The sequence below is a fragment of the Leuresthes tenuis genome, unplaced genomic scaffold, assembly GCF_036924035.1.
Source record: "Leuresthes tenuis unplaced genomic scaffold, fLeuTen1.0.hap1 SCAF_5, whole genome shotgun sequence".
Taxonomy (NCBI): domain Eukaryota; kingdom Metazoa; phylum Chordata; class Actinopteri; order Atheriniformes; family Atherinopsidae; genus Leuresthes; species Leuresthes tenuis.
The window spans coordinates 36256928-36275950 of NW_027325359.1; the positions used below are offsets into that span (position 1 = coordinate 36256928).

The following is a 19023-nucleotide window of genomic DNA, read 5'->3' on the forward strand; positions in this document are numbered from 1 at the left end:
CTGAGAAATGGTCAGGTTACATTAAGGTGGAGGGTCTCCTCCTCCTCCATCAGTTACTGAACACCCTGTGAAATGGTCAGGTTACATTAAGGTGGAGGGTCTCCTCCTCCTCCATCAGTTACTGAACACTGTGAAATGGTCAGGTTACATTAAGGTGGAGGGTCTCCTCCTCCTCCATCAGTTACTGAACACCCTGTGAAATGGTCAGGTTACATTAAGGTGGAGGGTCTCCTCCTCCATCAGTTACTGAACACTCTGTGAAATAGTCAGGTTACATTAAGGTGGAGGGTCTCCTCCTCCTCCATCAGTTACTGAACACTCTGTGAAATGGTCAGGTTACATTAAGGTGGAGGGTCTCCTCCTCCATCAGTTACTGAACACACTGTAAAATGGTCAGGTTACATTAAGGTGGAGGTTCTCCTCCTCCATCAGTTACTGAACACACTGTGAAATGGTCAGGTTACATTAAGGTGGAGGGTCTCCTCCTCCATCAGTTACTGAACACACTGTGAAATGGTCAGGTTACATTAAGGTGGAGGGTCTCCTCCTCCATCAGTTACTGAACACTGTGAAATGGTCAGGTTACATTAAGGTGGAGGTTCTCCTCCTCCTCCATCAGTTACTGAACACACTGTGAAATGGTCAGGTTACATTAAGGTGGAGGGTCTCCTCCTCCATCAGTTACTGAACACACTGTGAAATGGTCAGGTTACATTAAGGTGGAGGGTCTCCTCCTCCATCAGTTACTGAACACACTGTGAAATGGTCAGGTTACATTAAGGTGGAGGGTATCCTCCTCCTCCATCAGTTACTGAACACACTGTGAAATGGTCAGGTTACATTAAGGTGGAGGGTCTCCTCCTCCATCAGTTACTGAACACTCTGTGAAATGGTCAGGTTACATTAAGGTGGAGGGTCTCCTCCTCCTCCATCAGTTACTGAACACTGTGAAATGGTCAGGTTACATTAAGGTGGAGGTTCTCCTCCACCTCCATCAGTTACTGAACACACTGTAAAATGGTCAGGTTACATTAAGGTGGAGGTTCTCCTCCTCCATCAGTTACTGAACACACTGTAAAATGGTCAGGTTACATTAAGGTGGAGGGTCTCCTCCTCCATCAGTTACTGAACACACTGTGAAATGGTCAGGTTACATTAAGGTGGAGGGTCTCCTCCATCAGTTACTGAACACCCTGTGAAATGGTCAGGTTACAGTAAGGTGGAGGGTCTCCTCCTCCTCCATCAGTTACTGAACACTCTGTGAAATGGTCAGGTTACATTAAGGTGGAGGGTCTCCTCCATCAGTTACTGAACACACTGTGAAATGGTCAGGTTACATTAAGGTGGAGGTTCTCCTCCTCCTCCATCAGTTACTGAACACTCTGTGAAATGGTCAGGTTACATTAAGGTGGAGGGTCTCCTCCATCAGTTACTGAACACACTGTGAAATGGTCAGGTTACATTAAGGTGGAGGGTCTCCTCCTCCTCCATCAGTTACTGAACACACTTTGAAATGGTCAGGTTACATTAAGGTGGAGGGTCTCCTCCTCCATCAGTTACTGAACACACTGTGAAATGGTCAGGTTACATTAAGGTGGAGGGTCTCCTCCTCCTCCATCAGTTACTGAACACACTGTGAAATGGTCAGGTTACATTAAGGTGGAGGGTCTCCTCCTCCTCCATCAGTTACTGAACACACTGTTAAATGGTCAGGTTACATTAAGGTGGAGGGTCTCCTCCTCCTCCATCAGTTACTGAACACTGTGAAATGGTCAGGTTACATTAAGGTGGAGGTTCTCCTCCTCCTCCATCAGTTACTGAACACTCTGTGAAATGGTCAGGTTACATTAAGGTGGAGGGTCTCCTCCATCAGTTACTGAACACTCTGTGAAATGGTCAGGTTATGTTAAGGTGGAGGGTCTCCTCCATCAGTTACTGAACACTCTGTGAAATGGTCAGGTTACATTAAGGTGGAGGGTCTCCTCCTCCTCCATAAGTTACTGAACACCCTGTGAAATGGTCAGGTTACATTAAGGTGGAGGTTCTCCTCCTCCTCCATCAGTTACTGAACACACTGTGAAATGGTCAGGTTACATTAAGGTGGAGGGTCTCCTCCTCCTCCATCAGTTACTGAACACACTGTGAAATGGTCAGGTTACATTAAGGTGGAGGGTCTCCTCCTCCATCAGTTACTGAACACACTGTGAAATGGTCAGGTTACATTAAGGTGGAGGGTCTCCTCCTCCTCCATCAGTTACTGAACACACTGTGAAATGGTCAGGTTACATTAAGGTGGAGGTTCTCCTCCTCCTCCATCAGTTACTGAACACACTGTGAAATGGTCAGGTTACATTAAGGTGGAGGTTCTCCTCCTCCTCCATCAGTTACTGAACACACTGTGAAATGGTCAGGTTACATTAAGGTGGAGGGTCTCCTCCTCCTCCATCAGTTACTGAACACCATGTGAAATGGTCAGGTTACATTAAGGTGGAGGGTCTCCTCCTCCTCCATCAGTTACTGAACACTCTGTGAAATGGTCAGGTTACATTAAGGTGGAGGGTCTCCTCCTCCATCAGTTACTGAACACCATGTGAAATGGTCAGGTTACATTAAGGTGGAGGGTCTCCTCCTCCTCCATCAGTTACTGAACACACTGTGAAATGGTCAGGTTACATTAAGGTGGAGGGTCTCCTCCTCCATCAGTTACTGAACACACTGTGAAATGGTCAGGTTACATTAAGGTGGAGGGTCTCCTCCATCAGTTACTGAACACCATGTGAAATGGTCAGGTTACATTAAGGTGGAGGTTATCCTCCTCCATCAGTTACTGAACACTCTGTGAAATGGTCAGGTTACATTAAGGTGGAGGGTCTCCTCCTCCTCCATCAGTTACTGAACACACTGTGAAATGGTCAGGTTACATTAAGGTGGAGGGTCTCCTCCTCCATCAGTTACTGAACACACTGTGAAATGGTCAGGTTACATTAAGGTGGAGGTTCTCCTCCTCCATCAGTTACTGAACACCCTGTGAAATGGTCAGGTTACATTAAGGTGGAGGGTCTCCTCCTCCATCAGTTACTGAACACTCTGTGAAATGGTCAGGTTACATTAAGGTGGAGGGTCTCCTCCTCCTCCATCAGTTACTGAACACTGTGAAATGGTCAGGTTACATTAAGGTGGAGGGTCTCCTCCTCCATCAGTTACTGAACACACTGTAAAATGGTCAGGTTACATTAAGGTGGAGGTTCTCCTCCTCCATCAGTTACTGAACACACTGTGAAATGGTCAGGTTACATTAAGGTGGAGGGTCTCCTCCTCCATCAGTTACTGAACACACTGTGAAATGGTCAGGTTACATTAAGGTGGAGGGTCTCCTCCTCCATCAGTTACTGAACACTGTGAAATGGTCAGGTTACATTAAGGTGGAGGTTCTCCTCCTCCTCCATCAGTTACTGAACACACTGTGAAATGGTCAGGTTACATTAAGGTGGAGGGTCTCCTCCTCCATCAGTTACTGAACACACTGTGAAATGGTCAGGTTACATTAAGGTGGAGGGTCTCCTCCTCCATCAGTTACTGAACACACTGTGAAATGGTCAGGTTACATTAAGGTGGAGGGTATCCTCCTCCTCCATCAGTTACTGAACACACTGTGAAATGGTCAGGTTACATTAAGGTGGAGGGTCTCCTCCTCCATCAGTTACTGAACACTCTGTGAAATGGTCAGGTTACATTAAGGTGGAGGGTCTCCTCCTCCTCCATCAGTTACTGAACACTGTGAAATGGTCAGGTTACATTAAGGTGGAGGTTCTCCTCCACCTCCATCAGTTACTGAACACACTGTAAAATGGTCAGGTTACATTAAGGTGGAGGTTCTCCTCCTCCATCAGTTACTGAACACACTGTAAAATGGTCAGGTTACATTAAGGTGGAGGGTCTCCTCCTCCATCAGTTACTGAACACACTGTGAAATGGTCAGGTTACATTAAGGTGGAGGGTCTCCTCCTCCATCAGTTACTGAACACACTGTGAAATGGTCAGGTTACATTAAGGTGGAGGGTCTCCTCCATCAGTTACTGAACACCCTGTGAAATGGTCAGGTTACAGTAAGGTGGAGGGTCTCCTCCTCCTCCATCAGTTACTGAACACTCTGTGAAATGGTCAGGTTACATTAAGGTGGAGGGTCTCCTCCTCCTCCATCAGTTACTGAACACACTGTGAAATGGTCAGGTTACATTAAGGTGGAGGGTCTCCTCCTCCATCAGTTACTGAACACACTGAAATGGTCAGGTTACATTAAGGTGGAGGGTCTCCTCCTCCATCAGTTACTGAACACTCTGTGAAATGGTCAGGTTACATTAAGGTGGAGGGTCTCCTCCTCCATCAGTTACTGAACACTCTGTGAAATGGTCAGGTTACATTAATGTGGAGGGTCTCCTCCTCCTCCATCAGTTACTGAACACTGTGAAATGGTCAGGTTACATTAAGGTGGAGGTTCTCCTCCACCTCCATCAGTTACTGAACACACTGTGAAATGGTCAGGTTACATTAAGGTGGAGGGTCTCCTCCTCCATCAGTTACTGAACACTGTGAAATGGTCAGGTTACATTAAGGTGGAGGTTCTCCTCCTCCTCCATCAGTTACTGAACACTGTGAAATGGTCAGGTTACATTAAGGTGGAGGGTCTCCTCCTCCATCAGTTACTGAACACACTGTGAAATGGTCAGGTTACAGTAAGGTGGAGGGTCTCCTCCTCCATCAGTTACTGAACACACTGAAATGGTCAGGTTACATTAAGGTGGAGGGTCTCCTCCTCCATCAGTTACTGAACACACTGTGAAATGGTCAGGTTACATTAAGGTGGAGGTTCTCCTCCACCTCCATCAGTTACTGAACACACTGTGAAATGGTCAGGTTACATTAAGGTGGAGGGTCTCCTCCTCCATCAGTTACTGAACACTGTGAAATGGTCAGGTTACATTAAGGTGGAGGGTCTCCTCCATCAGTTACTGAATACTGTGAAATGGTCAGGTTACATTAAGGTGGAGGGTCTCCTCCTGCTCCATCAGTTACTGAACACTCTGTGAAATGGTCAGGTTACATTAAGGTGGAGGGTCTCCTCCTCCATCAGTTACTGAACACACTGTGAAATGGTCAGGTTACAGTAAGGTGGAGGGTCTCCTCCTCCATCAGTTACTGAACACTGTGAAATGGTCAGGTTACATTAAGGTGGAGGGTCTCCTCCTCCATCAGTTACTGAACACACTGTGAAATGGTCAGGTTACAGTAAGGTGGAGGGTCTCCTCCTCCATCAGTTACTGAACACTGTGAAATGGTCAGGTTACATTAAGGTGGAGGGTCTCCTCCTCCATCAGTTACTGAACACACTGTGAAATGGTCAGGTTACATTAAGGTGGAGGGTCTCCTCCTCCATCAGTTCCTGAACACACTGTGAAATGGTCAGGTTACATTAAGGTGGAGGGTCTCCTCCTCCTCCATCAGTTACTGAACACTCTGTGAAATGGTCAGGTTACAGTAAGGTGGAGGTTCTCCTCCTCCTCCATCAGTTACTGAACACCCTGTGAAATGGTCAGGTTACAGTAAGGTGGAGGGTCTCCTCCTCCTCCATCAGTTACTGAACACACTGTGAAATGGTCAGGTTACATTAAGGTGGAGGGTCTCCTCCTCCTCCATCAGTTACTGAACACTGTGAAATGGTCAGGTTACATTAAGGTGGAGGGTCTCCTCCTCCTCCATCAGTTACTGAACACACTGTGAAATGGTCAGGTTACATTAAGGTGGAGGGTCTCCTCCTCCATCAGTTACTGAACACTCTGTGAAATGGTCAGGTTACATTAAGGTGGAGGGTCTCCTCCTCCATCAGTTACTGAACACACTGTGAAATGGTCAGGTTACATTAAGGTGGAGGGTATCCTCCTCCTCCATCAGTTACTGAACACACTGTAAAATGGTCAGGTTACATTAAGGTGGAGGGTCTCCTCCTCCATCAGTTACTGAACACTCTGTGAAATGGTCAGGTTACAGTAAGGTGGAGGTTCTCCTCCTCCTCCATCAGTTACTGAACACCCTGTGAAATGGTCAGGTTACATTAAGGTGGAGGGTCTCCTCCTCCTCCATCAGTTACTGAACACACTGTGAAATGGTCAGGTTACATTAAGGTGGAGGGTCTCCTCCATCAGTTACTGAACACACTGTGAAATGGTCAGGTTACATTAAGGTGGAGGGTCTCCTCCTCCATCAGTTACTGAACACACTGTGAAATGGTCAGGTTACATTAAGGTGGAGGGTCTCCTCCTCCATCAGTTACTGAACACTCTGTGAAATGGTCAGGTTACATTAAGGTGGAGGGTCTCCTCCTCCTCCATCAGTTACTGAACACTGTGAAATGGTCAGGTTACATTAAGGTGGAGGGTCTCCTCCATCAGTTACTGAACCCTGTGAAATGGTCAGGTTACATTAAGGTGGAGGGTCTCCTCCTCCATCAGTTACTGAACACACTGTGAAATGGTCAGGTTACATTAAGGTGGAGGTTCTCCTCCTCCTTCAGTTACTGAACACACTGTGAAATGGTCAGGTTATATTAAGGTGGAGGGTCTCCTCCTCCATCAGTTACTGAACACACTGTGAAATGGTCAGGTTACATTAAGGTGGAGGGTCTCCTCCTCCATCAGTTACTGAACACACTGTGAAATGGTCAGGTTACATTAAGGTGGAGGTTCTCCTCCTCCATCAGTTACTGAACACCCTGTGAAATGGTCAGGTTACATTAAGGTGGAGGTTCTCCTCCTCCATCAGTTACTGAACACACTGTGAAATGGTCAGGTTACATTAAGGTGGAGGGTCTCCTCCTCCTCCATCAGTTACTGAACACTCTGTGAAATGGTCAGGTTACATTAAGGTGGAGGTTCTCCTCCTCCATCAGTTACTGAACACTCTGTGAAATGGTCAGGTTACATTAAGGTGGAGGGTCTCCTCCTCCATCAGTTACTGAACACTCTGTGAAATGGTCAGGTTACATTAAGGTGGAGGGTCTCCTCCTCCATCAGTTACTGAACACACTGTGAAATGGTCAGGTTACATTAAGGTGGAGGGTCTCCTCCTCCATCAGTTACTGAACACTGTGAAATGGTCAGGTTACATTAAGGTGGAGGGTCTCCTCCTCCTCCATCAGTTACTGAACACCCTGTGAAATGGTCAGGTTACATTAAGGTGGAGGGTCTCCTCCTCCTCCATCAGTTACTGAACACTCTGTGAAATGGTCAGGTTACATTAAGGTGGAGGGTCTCCTCCTCCTCCATCAGTTACTGAACACCCTGTGAAATGGTCAGGTTACATTAAGGTGGAGGGTCTCCTCCTCCATCAGTTACTGAACACCCTGTGAAATGGTCAGGTTACAGTAAGGTGGAGGGTCTCCTCCTCCATCAGTTACTGAACACCCTGTGAAATGGTCAGGTTACATTAAGGTGGAGGGTCTCCTCCTCCTCCATCAGTTACTGAACACTGTGAAATGGTCAGGTTACATTAAGGTGGAGGGTCTCCTCCTCCTCCATCAGTTACTGAACACTCTGTGAAATGGTCAGGTTACATTAAGGTGGAGGGTCTCCTCCTCCTCCATCAGTTACTGAACACCCTGTGAAATGGTCAGGTTACATTAAGGTGGAGGGTCTCCTCCTCCTCCATCAGTTACTGAACACCCTGTGAAATGGTCAGGTTACAGTAAGGTGGAGGGTCTCCTCCTCCATCAGTTACTGAACACTCTGTGAAATGGTCAGGTTACATTAAGGTGGAGGGTCTCCTCCTCCTCCATCAGTTACTGAAAACGCTGTGAAATGATCAGGTTACATTAAGGTGGAGGTTCTCCTCCTCCTCCATCAGTTACTGAAAACGCTGTGAAATGATCAGGTTACATTAAGGTGGAGGGTCTCCTCCTCCATCAGTTACTGAACACACTGTGAAATGGTCAGGTTACATTAAGGTGGAGGTTCTCCTCCTCCATCAGTTACTGAACACTGTGAAATGGTCAGGTTACATTAAGGTGGAGGGTCTCCTCCATCAGTTACTGAACACTGTGAAATGGTCAGGTTACATTAAGGTGGAGGGTCTCCTCCTCCATCAGTTACTGAACACTCTGTGAAATGGTCAGGTTACATTAAGGTGGAGGGTCTCCTCCTCCTCCATCAGTTACTGAACACTGTGAAATGGTCAGGTTACATTAAGGTGGAGGGTCTCCTCCTCCTCCATCAGTTACTGAACACCCTGTGAAATGGTCAGGTTACATTAAGGTGGAGGGTCTCCTCCTCCATCAGTTACTGAACACTCTGTGAAATGGTCAGGTTACATTAAGGTGGAGGGTCTCCTCCTCCTCCATCAGTTACTGAACACACTGTGAAATGGTCAGGTTACATTAAGGTGGAGGGTCTCCTCCTCCTCCATCAGTTACTGAACACCCTGTGAAATGGTCAGGTTACATTAAGGTGGAGGGTCTCCTCCTCCATCAGTTACTGAACACTCTGTGAAATGGTCAGGTTACATTAAGGTGGAGGTTCTCCTCCTCCATCAGTTACTGAACACTGTGAAATGGTCAGGTTACATTAAGGTGGAGGGTCTCCTCCTCCTCCATCAGTTACTGAACACCCTGTGAAATGGTCAGGTTACATTAAGGTGGAGGGTCTCCTCCTCCATCAGTTACTGAACACTCTGTGAAATGGTCAGGTTACATTAAGGTGGAGGGTCTCCTCCTCCTCCATCAGTTACTGAACACCCTGTGAAATGGTCAGGTTACATTAAGGTGGAGGGTCTCCTCCTCCATCAGTTACTGAACACTCTGTGAAATGGTCAGGTTACATTAAGGTGGAGGTTCTCCTCCTCCATCAGTTACTGAACACCCTGTGAAATGGTCAGGTTACATTAAGGTGGAGGTTCTCCTCCTCCATCAGTTACAGTATTTTTGACCCATTTTAATCCCCCGTCAGCACTTAGCTGCCCACAGATTTGCCCGTCTGTTATTTAACAAACGGCGTCTGATTCTGAGCTCTAACGCCACTCTTTCTGCCCGGGTCAGACGACCTCTGACGACCTCTGATGACCTCTGATGACCTCTGATGACCTCTGATGACCTCTGATGACCTCGTGTTACGGCAAACAAACGCAGACCTCCTGGTTAATAAAACTATCTTTTAATGAGACTTGGAGTTGGTGCAGAAACGCACTACAAAGGTTACATCTGAGCCACATATAAAAACCGTCAGAACCGTCTCTAAATCAAAGTCTGGGTTCTGGAGTTCCTCAGAAATCTGTCCTCCGGCGGCTGGTTCTGGTGGGTAAACGGCGCCCTACACGTTCGTGGTGCCTCTCTTGAGTTCATGCGGCTGGTTCTGGCAGCGCAGCCTGCAGTCTCGGGCCGCCGCCTCGGCCCGCTGCAGCATCTTCTGCTGTAATCCACTGAGCTGCGAGCCGGCGCCGTGCAGCGGGGGCCCGAAGTATCCCGGGACGAAGGGGGGGGCGTAGTAGAGGCTCCGGGGCAGAGCGGCGCCGTGGGGGAACGGGCTCCGGCCCGCGGCGCCGCTCTGTGGGGAGTCACTGCCTCTGGTTCTGTCCGAGGACGTGGCGATTTCAGCCAGGGACCACAGTTTGGGTTTAGGAGCCGGGTTTGGACCCTGGATGTCCTCCTTAGACGATGGGCTCAATGACGACTCTGTGACCCGGGGGGTCCCCAGGGGCCCGGTTGGAGGGGGGGCCCCTGGGGCAGAGGCAGGGCCCGGCAGCCTCCCAGAGTCCGGATCAGCGAAGGCTCGGTCCGAGTCGCTGGAGTCCCGGAACATCAACCCACATGGGTCCGAGACCGAGGGCCGACGGGGGCCTGTGGAGAGAGGAGGGCAGAGCGGGTCAGAACCGGGCAGAGCGGGTCAGAACCGAGCTAAACAGGTCAGAACCGAGCAGAGCGGGTCAGAACTGGGCAGAGCGGGTCAGAACCGGGAAGAGCAGGTCAGAACTGAGCTAAACGGGTCGCTACAGGCTTTAGTTCAGACATATTTATTGATCATGTTTGGATCAATTAATGATTTGTTTAGTTAAATTTTCCCAATCAGATCGATATCTTTAATTATTGATTATTTAATTATTAAGAGGTTAAAACAACAGTTCAGCTGATTATTGATTATTGATCCTTTAATGGGTTCCTGATAATAATCAATAATGGTCACATGACCACAGAACCTGAAACTCTGAGTTTCTGTCATCAGTTAATTTTCCTCATTATTGATTATTGACTTTTTATTAAATGTCAGAAAATGTGTTTTAATTAATTTCATTAAATTAAATTTCATGTAAAACTCTTTGTTCTGAGCTGCTGTAGTTATTATTATTATAATTAGTATAATTAGTATAATTAATATGATAATTAGTATAATAATTATTATAATTCGTGTAATAATTATAATAATTAGTATTATAATTATTACATTAATTATAATAATTAATATATTCATAATTATAATTATTATATTAATTATAATAATTGTTATAATTAGTATAATAATTGTAATAATTAATATAATAATAATTATAATTATTATAATTAATATAATCATAATTATAATAATTATAATAATTATAATTTGCATTACTCTTGGCCTGAGGAACACAAACTGAGGGACCCAGAAGTCCTGGAGCCACTTCAAGCTGTTCTGTGTTTTCATTTGAAATTCGATCTAATCATTGATCATTTATCGGTGAAGCTGATCACCCCCCCCCCCCCCCCCCCCCCCCCCCTCTCACTCACCGGTCTCACCCCTCAGCTCTGCCTCCTCGGTACTCGGCTTCATCGGCTCCTCGTCCTCCTCGGTGCGCTCCAGGTCGATGTTGTCCTCCTCCTCCTCGTCCTCGCTCCGGTTCCGGGGGGTCCAGGTCATCTTGTTCTCCTTCTTCAGCCGCCGGCGGGCGTTGGCGAACCAGGTGGACACCTGGGTCAGCGTCATCTTGGTGATGATGGCCAGCATGATCTTCTCCCCCTTGGTGGGGTACGGGTTCTTCCGGTGCTCGCCGAGCCAGGCCTTCAGCGTGGCCGTGGCGTCCCGCGTGGCGTTCTTCCTGTAGGTGGGGTCTCCGTACGGGTAGGGCCCCAGGGGCCCGAACGGGTGGTAGTCCAAGGACCCGGAGGACGCGTCGAAGGCCGGAGTCTGCAACAGGAAGCGGTGAGATTAGAAGAGTTTCCTGACCCGAACCCGCAGCCTGAGCAGCTTTACCGGGAGCGGAAGCTGCTTTGTTGGCAGCTCGCCTCTGGATCCTTAATCTCACCTCGGTTCACGAGAGGTTAAATGAAACCAAACATACAAACAAAATTTCATTTGCGTGCTGAAAGAAGGGCGCGCGCACAGGGCTGCGCGCGAGCTTCAGACCAGCACAGATGTGAGGAAGCTCCTCAGATGACAAAAAGGTCAGAAAACGACTGAATAAAAATCACAAAAAGGAGGAAAACTTTAAAACAATTTACAGAAACATGTTAAATCACCCAAAGTGGATTTAAATCTGTAGCTTTCCTGAAGCTGAACTGATCTGAATAATAAACTGTGATCTCACACCAGAACCCTCGGCGGTTCCGACCCGCTCCAGCCCCGCGCGGACACTCACCACGAAGGAGCTGAGGGTGGCGGCGGCCCGCGGCTCTCCGCCGTACGGGAGGTGGGAGCCGAATCCCGGAGAGCCCGCGGATCCGGAGTACGGAGCGAAGGCGGAACCCGAGGAGGAGCGGCCGAACTCCTCGGTCCGCGGTCCCAGGATGACCCCGGAGCTGAAGGACGGACACGAGTGCAGAGCCAGGGACACGGAGGGCTGGAAGAGGAAGCCCTGAGGATAAGCCATGACGGGCGGCGCGCGCGGAGCCGGACAATTACGCACAGGCGAACTCACATTCCCCGGGACGGCGGAGGAGCATCGCAGGTGCGTTCAGGTGTTCTTTGAGTTCCCGCTGCAGGTTTTCCGCTCCGGCTGCTGCGGAACCCGCGGACACACTGAGGACTCAGAGAGGGAGGAGGATGCTGAGCTCCACCTCCCGCAAACAGCGCTTCAGCTGCTCCTCCCGTCACTCCGCTGCGCTGCCAGCAGCAAACAGTTCAGGCTGTGCAGCTGAGCGCGCTCAGGTACCTGCAGGTGACACTTTCCCTGCTCCGACCCTCACAACGACCCAAATAACGCACAGATTCTCATTTTCTCTGCAACAAAACACTAATTACCCGCGGGTTGATGACGCGGGACACCCCCCCCCCCCCTTAAAAAAGTATAAAAAGGGTTGATTTAGTGTAGAAAATGTAACGTAAAAATGTTACAGCGTTTATTCATGAGAAATCAGACCATTAAAATGACATTTTCCCTGCTCCGACCCTCACAACGACCCAAATAACGCACAGATTCTCATTTTCTCTGCAACAAAACACTAATTACCCGCGGGTTGATGACGCGGGACACCCCCCCCCCCCCCTAAAAAAGTATAAAAAGGGTCTATTTAGTGTAGAAAATGTAACGTAAAAATGTTACAGCGTTTATTCATGAGAAATCAGACCATTAAAATGACATTTTTACTGCTCCGACCCTCACAACGACCCAAATAACGCACAGATTCTCATTTTCTCTGCAACAAAACACTAATTACCCGCGGGTTGATGACGCGGGACACCCCCCCTCCCTAAAAAGTATAAAAAGGGTTGATTTAGTGTAGAAAATGTAGCGTTTATTCATGAGAAATCAGACCATTAAAATGACATTTTTAACTGTTTTTCATCTGTTTTTCAGTTGGACCTCAGTGTCGCTCAAACCGGTTCTGAACAGATCGATAAACCCGAATTAAATCCACATCTGAGACCTTAATCTGTCCCACGTTCATCTGTTAAAGTATTAAAAATGTGAAAAGTTCCCAGGAGAACTTTATGATTGACAGGCGCTCTGAAACCACACCTGTGACATCAGCCCCATGAGGTCATCTTCGGTCACGTGACTCCTGCGCTGAGCCAATCCCAGCTCTGATTCTGGTTATTTTAGAGGAGGAAGTGACTGGTGGTGACTGCTCAGGTGTCCCACATGAACCCTGAAAGAGTTTCTGCCACAGCAGCCGAGGACGAGCGCCTCGTGCACACTGATGATTCATATCAGCGGTCCAAAGAGTCATTTACCGTCAAATCTGTATTAATTTACCGTCAAATGTGTATTAATTTACTGTCAAAATCTGTATTAATTTAACATAAAATCTGTATTAATTTACCATAAAATCTGTATTAATTTACCATAAAATCTGTAATATTTTACCATCAAAATCTATATTAATTTACCGTCAAAATCTATATTATTTTACCATAATATCTGTATTATTTTACCGTCAAAATCTGTAATATTTTACCGTCAAATCTGTATTAATCTACCATCAAATCTGTATTAATTTACCGTCAAAATCTATATTATTTTACCATAAAATCTGTATTATTTTACCGTCAAAATCTGTAATATTTTACCGTCAAATCTGTATTAATCTACCATCAAATCTGTATTATTTTACCGTCAAATCTGTATTAATCTACCATAAAATCTGTATTATTTTACCGTCAAATCTGTAATATTTTAGCTGAATATCAGAACATTTTCTAAAGTGTCAGACAGATATTTAGGAAACACTGGCTGAAAATGTTCTTTCTTTCTTTCTTTCTTTCTTTCTTTCTTTCTTTCTTTCTTTCTTTCTTTCTTTCTTTCTTTCTTTCTTTCTTTCTTTCTTTCTTTCTTTCTTTCTTTCTTTCTTTCTTTCTTCCTTCCTTCCTTCCTTCCTTCCTTCCTTCCTTCCTTCCTTTCATTTTAAATGATGGAAAATCATCTGAACATCAAAGGAAAGGTGGCGGTTCTGTTCATATTTTTGACATCAGAACTTTTTCTTGGTAGTTTTGATTATTTATGTTCTGCTCCAGAACCAGAACCAGAACCAGACGTGGTTCCTGTAGCATGAAAACATGTAAAATACTTATATAACTGTGTTTAACCATTATATCCATCTATGTTTTTATTAATATCTGACATTAACCGACTGACAGCAGGTGGAAAAGTTACTGGATCAGACAGAACCTTCCAGCTCTGCTACAAAGTGTTTCTGAACGTTTACATCAAACAGTTTCATGTCCTGCATTAACTTTAATATTATATTAACTTTATTATATTAACTTTAATATTATATTAACTTTACTTTATTATATTAACTTTATTATATAAACTTTACTTTATTATATTAACTTTACTTTATTCAGGTAAAATGGACCCATTTGGACGGACTTTCTCGCTGAAGATCAGGGTTCATTGACTGGATTTAAACCTAAATCAGTCTAAGAAAGGCTTTGGTTTTGGGTCCGTTTGCTCATGTTGGATCAGTTCTTTTCTCTCTGTGGAAATAAAGCAGTAAATGTAAAATGGACCTTTCCACACGAATGTTGCCTTGAACAAACTGTTGGTCGCTGAAACATTTCAGGGATTCTTCTTCTGGTGTTTAATTAAGGGAAACTTCTCCCGGCTTCAGCTTCTCCCTCAGCAGGTGCTATTAATCCCAGACAGAAACATCAGAAATGAAACTAATTAGGGCTCCGGCTGAGGAGAAGTGGAGTCCAGTAAACTGCTCTGTCCTGACAGCAGCTCTCTGAGTAAAGATCTGCCTTAATCTGATTTGTGCTTCTATAATTAGCAGAGCGGAAGCTTTTTTCCTGTCAGCCGAAGAGCGAAAGTGCCTCAGAGAGTTGTGTCGGGGCTTCTGTGGACGAGCAGCCTGTCGGGTGGAGGTGCAGGTCGGGCCGAGGGAGCTCCACCTCTGCAGGTAAGAGAGAGGCTGAGCTGCTGGGGCTGATCACAGCCGGAGGCTCGGTTCTGTCATTTAAAACATCTTCAGAGGGACCCGGAGCTCTGCTTCTGGATCCCACCGCGAGGGAAACAGGAAGTGTGGGTCACCAGGAGGCTCCTCCTCCCTGGGAACAGCTCAAACTCTTCATGGATGAAGACGCTCAGGTGGAGTCTCTGTGGGTGCAGAGCAGCTGCTTCCAGTTTAAAACAGAGCTGCGAGGTGAGCATCATTCTGTTCACCTCCTGGGGCCTGAAGCTGGAGTTTCATCTGAAACTGAGGAAGATGTCAGGAGCTGAGAAGAAAATCTGTTTCCTCCTGAGCTCTGAGCTGTAACCTCTGTTCTAAAATGTAAATTAAGACAGAATCCAGTGATTTATAAACCTCATAAAACAATATTTTATTCACAAAAGAAATAGAAAACATGCTAAAAGTGAGACATTTTAGTTCAGTCTGATGCAATAATGTTGAGGTCCGGGCTCTGGGGAGGATTCATCCCTCCATAAGACCTGTTGCCACTGATTTTCAGTCCACTTCTTGTGTCATTTGGCACAGCTCAGCCTTTTCTCCCTGTTTCCCTTCCTTAAGAACGGCTTCTTGACAGCCACCCTTCCATGGAGACCATTTCTGATGAGGCTTGGGCCAACAGTAGATGGATCAGCTGAAGGTCCAGATGCATCTCTCAGGTCCTGTCAGGTCACAGCTGGATTTTTTCCTCTTTCTTAAGGACATCACTTTCAGATCCTGTTCATCTGCTGGAGATAGTTTTTTAGGCCTGACACTTCTTCTTTTGTCCTCCACTTGTCCAGTTTCCTCAAATGTTTTAAGGACACACTGCACACCATGCTGAGATATGCCAAGTTTTCAGCTAATAGCTCTTTGGGAATCACCTTGTTGCTGCAGAAATCCTATTTTCTGTCTGTCAAACTGTGTTTTCTTTGCTGTTTTTCATAGATGCAGCTAAAGAAATGGGAACAAATGATGTGTCTCTGTGACAAAGTGCCTAAAGATCCAGTTTAAAATGGCTTCTTTGCTAAGTTGTCTGTTCTGTGTCGACACAACACTGGTTCATCCCTTGAGTTAGGAGCCTTTTTTCTGCCTGAATTGAGACTCTAGGTCGTGACTCTGGATCGGGACTCTGGATCAGGTCTCTGGGTCTGGACTCTGGGTCGGGACTCTGGATCGGGACTCTAGATCGGGACTCTGGGTCAGGACTCTGGTTCGGGACTCTGGGTCAGGACTCTAGATCGGGTCTCTGGGTCGGGTCTCTGGGTCGCGACTCTGGATCGGGTCTCTAGATCAGGTCTCTGGGTCTGGACTGTGGGTCGAGACTCTGGATCGGGACTCTAGATCGGGTCTCTGGGTCGGGTCTCTGGGTCGAGATACTGGATCGGGACTCTGGGTCGGGACTCTGGATCGGGACTCTAGATCGGGACTCTGGGTCAGGACTCTGGTTCGGGACTCTGGGTCGGGACTCTGGATCGGGACTCTAGATCGGGACTCTGGGTCAGGACTCTGGGTCGAGACTCTGGGTCGAGACTCTGGGTCGGGTCTCTGGATCAAGACTCTGGGTCGGGACTCTAGATTGGGTCTCTGGGTAGGGACTCTAGATCGGGTCTCTGGGTCAGGACTCTGGTTCGGGACTCTGGGTCAGGACTCTAGATCGGGTCTCTAGATCAGGTCTCTGGGTCTGGACTGTGGGTCGAGACTCTGGATCGGGACTCTAGATCGGGTCTCTGGGTCGGGTCTCTGGGTCGAGATACTGGATCGGGACTCTGGGTCAGGACTCTGGTTCGGGACTCTGGGTCGAGACTCTGGATCAGGTCTCTGGGTCTGGACTCTGGGTCGGGACTCTGGATCGGGACTCTAGATCGGGACTCTGGGTCAGGACTCTGGTTCGGGACTCTGGGTCAGGACTCTAGATCGGGTCTCTGGGTCGGGTCTCTGGGTCGCGACTCTGGATCGGGTCTCTAGATCAGGTCTCTGGGTCTGGACTGTGGGTCGAGACTCTGGATCGGGACTCTAGATCGGGTCTCTGGGTCGGGTCTCTGGGTCGAGATACTGGATCGGGACTCTGGGTCAGGACTCTGGTTCGGGACTCTGGGTCGAGACTCTGGATCAGGTCTCTGGGTCTGGACTCTGGGTCGGGACTCTAGATCGGGACTCTGGGTCAGGACTCTGGTTCGGGACTCTGGGTCGGGACTCTGGGTCGAGACTCTGGGTCGAGACTCTGGGTCGGGTCTCTGGATCAAGACTCTGGGTCGGGACTCTAGATTGGGTCTCTGGGTAGGGACTCTAGATCGGGTCTCTGGGTCAAGACTCTGGATTGGGACTCTAGATCGGGTCTCTGGGTCGAGACTCTGGATCGGGACTCTAGATCAGGTCTCTAGATCAGGTCTCTGGGTCGGGACTCTGGGTCGGGACTCTGGGTCGGGACTCTGGGTCGGGTTTCTGGGTCGAGTATCTGGATCGGGACTCTGGATCAGGTCTCTGGGTCTGGATTGTGGGTCGAGACTCTGGAACGGGACTCTGGGTCGAGACTCTGGGTCTGGACTCTGGGTGGGGACTCTGGGTCGGGACTCTGGGTCAAGACTCTGGGTCAAGACTCTAGATCGGGTCTCTGGGTCGGGTCTCTGGGTCGAGATACTGGATCGGGACTCTGGGTCAGGACTCTGGGTCGGGACTGTGTGTCGAGACTCTGGGTCAGGATTCTAGATCGGGTCTCTGGGTCGGGTCTCTGGGTCGGGACTCTAGATCGGGTCTCTGGGTCGGGACTCTGGGTAGGGACTGTGGGTCGAGACTCTGGATCGGGTCTCTAGATCGGGTCTCTGGGTCGGGTCTCTGGGTCGAGACTCTGGATCGGGACTCTGGGTCGGGTCTCTGGGTCGGGTCTCTGGGTCGGGACTCTAGATCGGGTCTCTGGGTCGGGACTCTGGGTAGGGACTGTGGGTCGAGACTCTGGATCGGGTCTCTAGATCAGGTCTCTGGGTCTGGACTGTGGGTCGAGCCTCTGGATCGGGACTCTAGATCGGGTCTCTGGGTCGGGTCTCTGGGTCGAGACTCTGGATCGGGACTCTGGGTCGGGACTCTGGGTCAGGACTCTGGATCGGGTCTCTAGATCAGGTCTCTGGGTCTGGACTGTGGGTCGAGACTCTGGATCGGGACTCTAGATCGGGTCTCTGGGTCGAGACTCTGTGTCGGGACTCTAGATCGGGTCTCTGGGTCAAGACACTGGATCGGGTCTGTGGGTCGAGACTCTGGGTCGGGACTGTGGGTCGAGACTCTGGATCAGGACTCTGGGTCTGGACTCTGGGTCGAGACTCTGGGTCAGGATTCTAGATCGGGTCTCTGGGTCGGGTCTCTGGGTCGGGACTCTAGATCGGGTCTCTGGGTCGGGACTCTGGGTAGGGACTGTGGGTCGAGACTCTGGATCGGGTCTCTAGATTGGGTCTCTGGGTCGGGTCTCTGGGTCGAGACTCTGGATCGGGACTCTGGGTCGGGTCTCTGGGTCGGGTCTCTGGGTCGGGACTCTAGATCGGGTCTCTGGGTCGGGACTCTGGGTAGGGACTGTGGGTCGAGACTCTGGATCGGGTCTCTAGATCAGGTCTCTGGGTCTGGACTGTGGGTCGAGCCTCTGGATCGGGACTCTAGATCGGGTCTCTGGGTCGGGTCTCTGGGTCGAGACTCTGGATCGGGACTCTGGGTCGGGACTCTGGGTCAGGACTCTGGATCGGGTCTCTAGATCAGGTCTCTGGGTCTGGACTGTGGGTCGAGACTCTGGATTGGGACTCTAGATCGGGTCTCTGGGTCGAGACTCTGGATCGGGACTCTAGATCAGGTCTCTAGATCAGGTCTCTGGGTCGGGACTCTGGGTCGGGACTCTGGGTCGGGACTCTGGGTCGGGTTTCTGGGTCGAGTATCTGGATCGGGACTCTGGATCAGGTCTCTGGGTCTGGATTGTGGGTCGAGACTCTGGAACGGGACTCTGGGTCGAGACTCTGGGTCTGGACTCTGGGTGGGGACTCTGGGTCGGGACTCTGGGTCAAGACTCTGGGTCAAGACTCTAGATCGGGTCTCTGGGTCGGGTCTCTGGGTCGAGATACTGGATCGGGACTCTGGGTCAGGACTCTGGGTCGGGACTGTGTGTC

At 48.5% G+C, this 19023-nt stretch overlaps 1 protein-coding gene across 1 annotated transcript; it reads right to left on the reverse strand.

Annotated features, from left to right (window-relative positions):
• Positions 1-9204: 9204 nt before the first annotated feature.
• LOC140306720 (Iroquois homeobox protein 5a-like) lies at positions 9205-12093 on the reverse strand. The gene is made up of 3 exons (XM_072385312.1): positions 11650-12093; positions 10802-11198; positions 9205-9880 (listed from the first exon to the last, which is right to left on the reverse strand). The coding sequence occupies exons 1-3, from the start codon at positions 11878-11880 to the stop codon at positions 9354-9356; spliced, it is 1155 nt and encodes a 384-aa protein (XP_072241413.1). The 5' UTR covers positions 11881-12093; the 3' UTR covers positions 9205-9353.
• Positions 12094-19023: the final 6930 nt, after the last annotated feature.

Coding starts and splice junctions, on each gene's coding strand:
- LOC140306720 (XM_072385312.1), bottom strand. CDS start 11,880: ATGGCTTATCCTCAGGGCTTCCTCTTCCAGCCCTCCGTGTCCCTGGCT. Junction 11,199..11,649: donor CCACCCTCAGCTCCTTCGTG/GTGAGTGTCCGC, acceptor TTCCTGTTGCAG/ACTCCGGCCTTCGACGCGTC. Junction 9,881..10,801: donor AGAGCTGAGGGGTGAGACCG/GTGAGTGAGAGG, acceptor CTCTCTCCACAG/GCCCCCGTCGGCCCTCGGTC.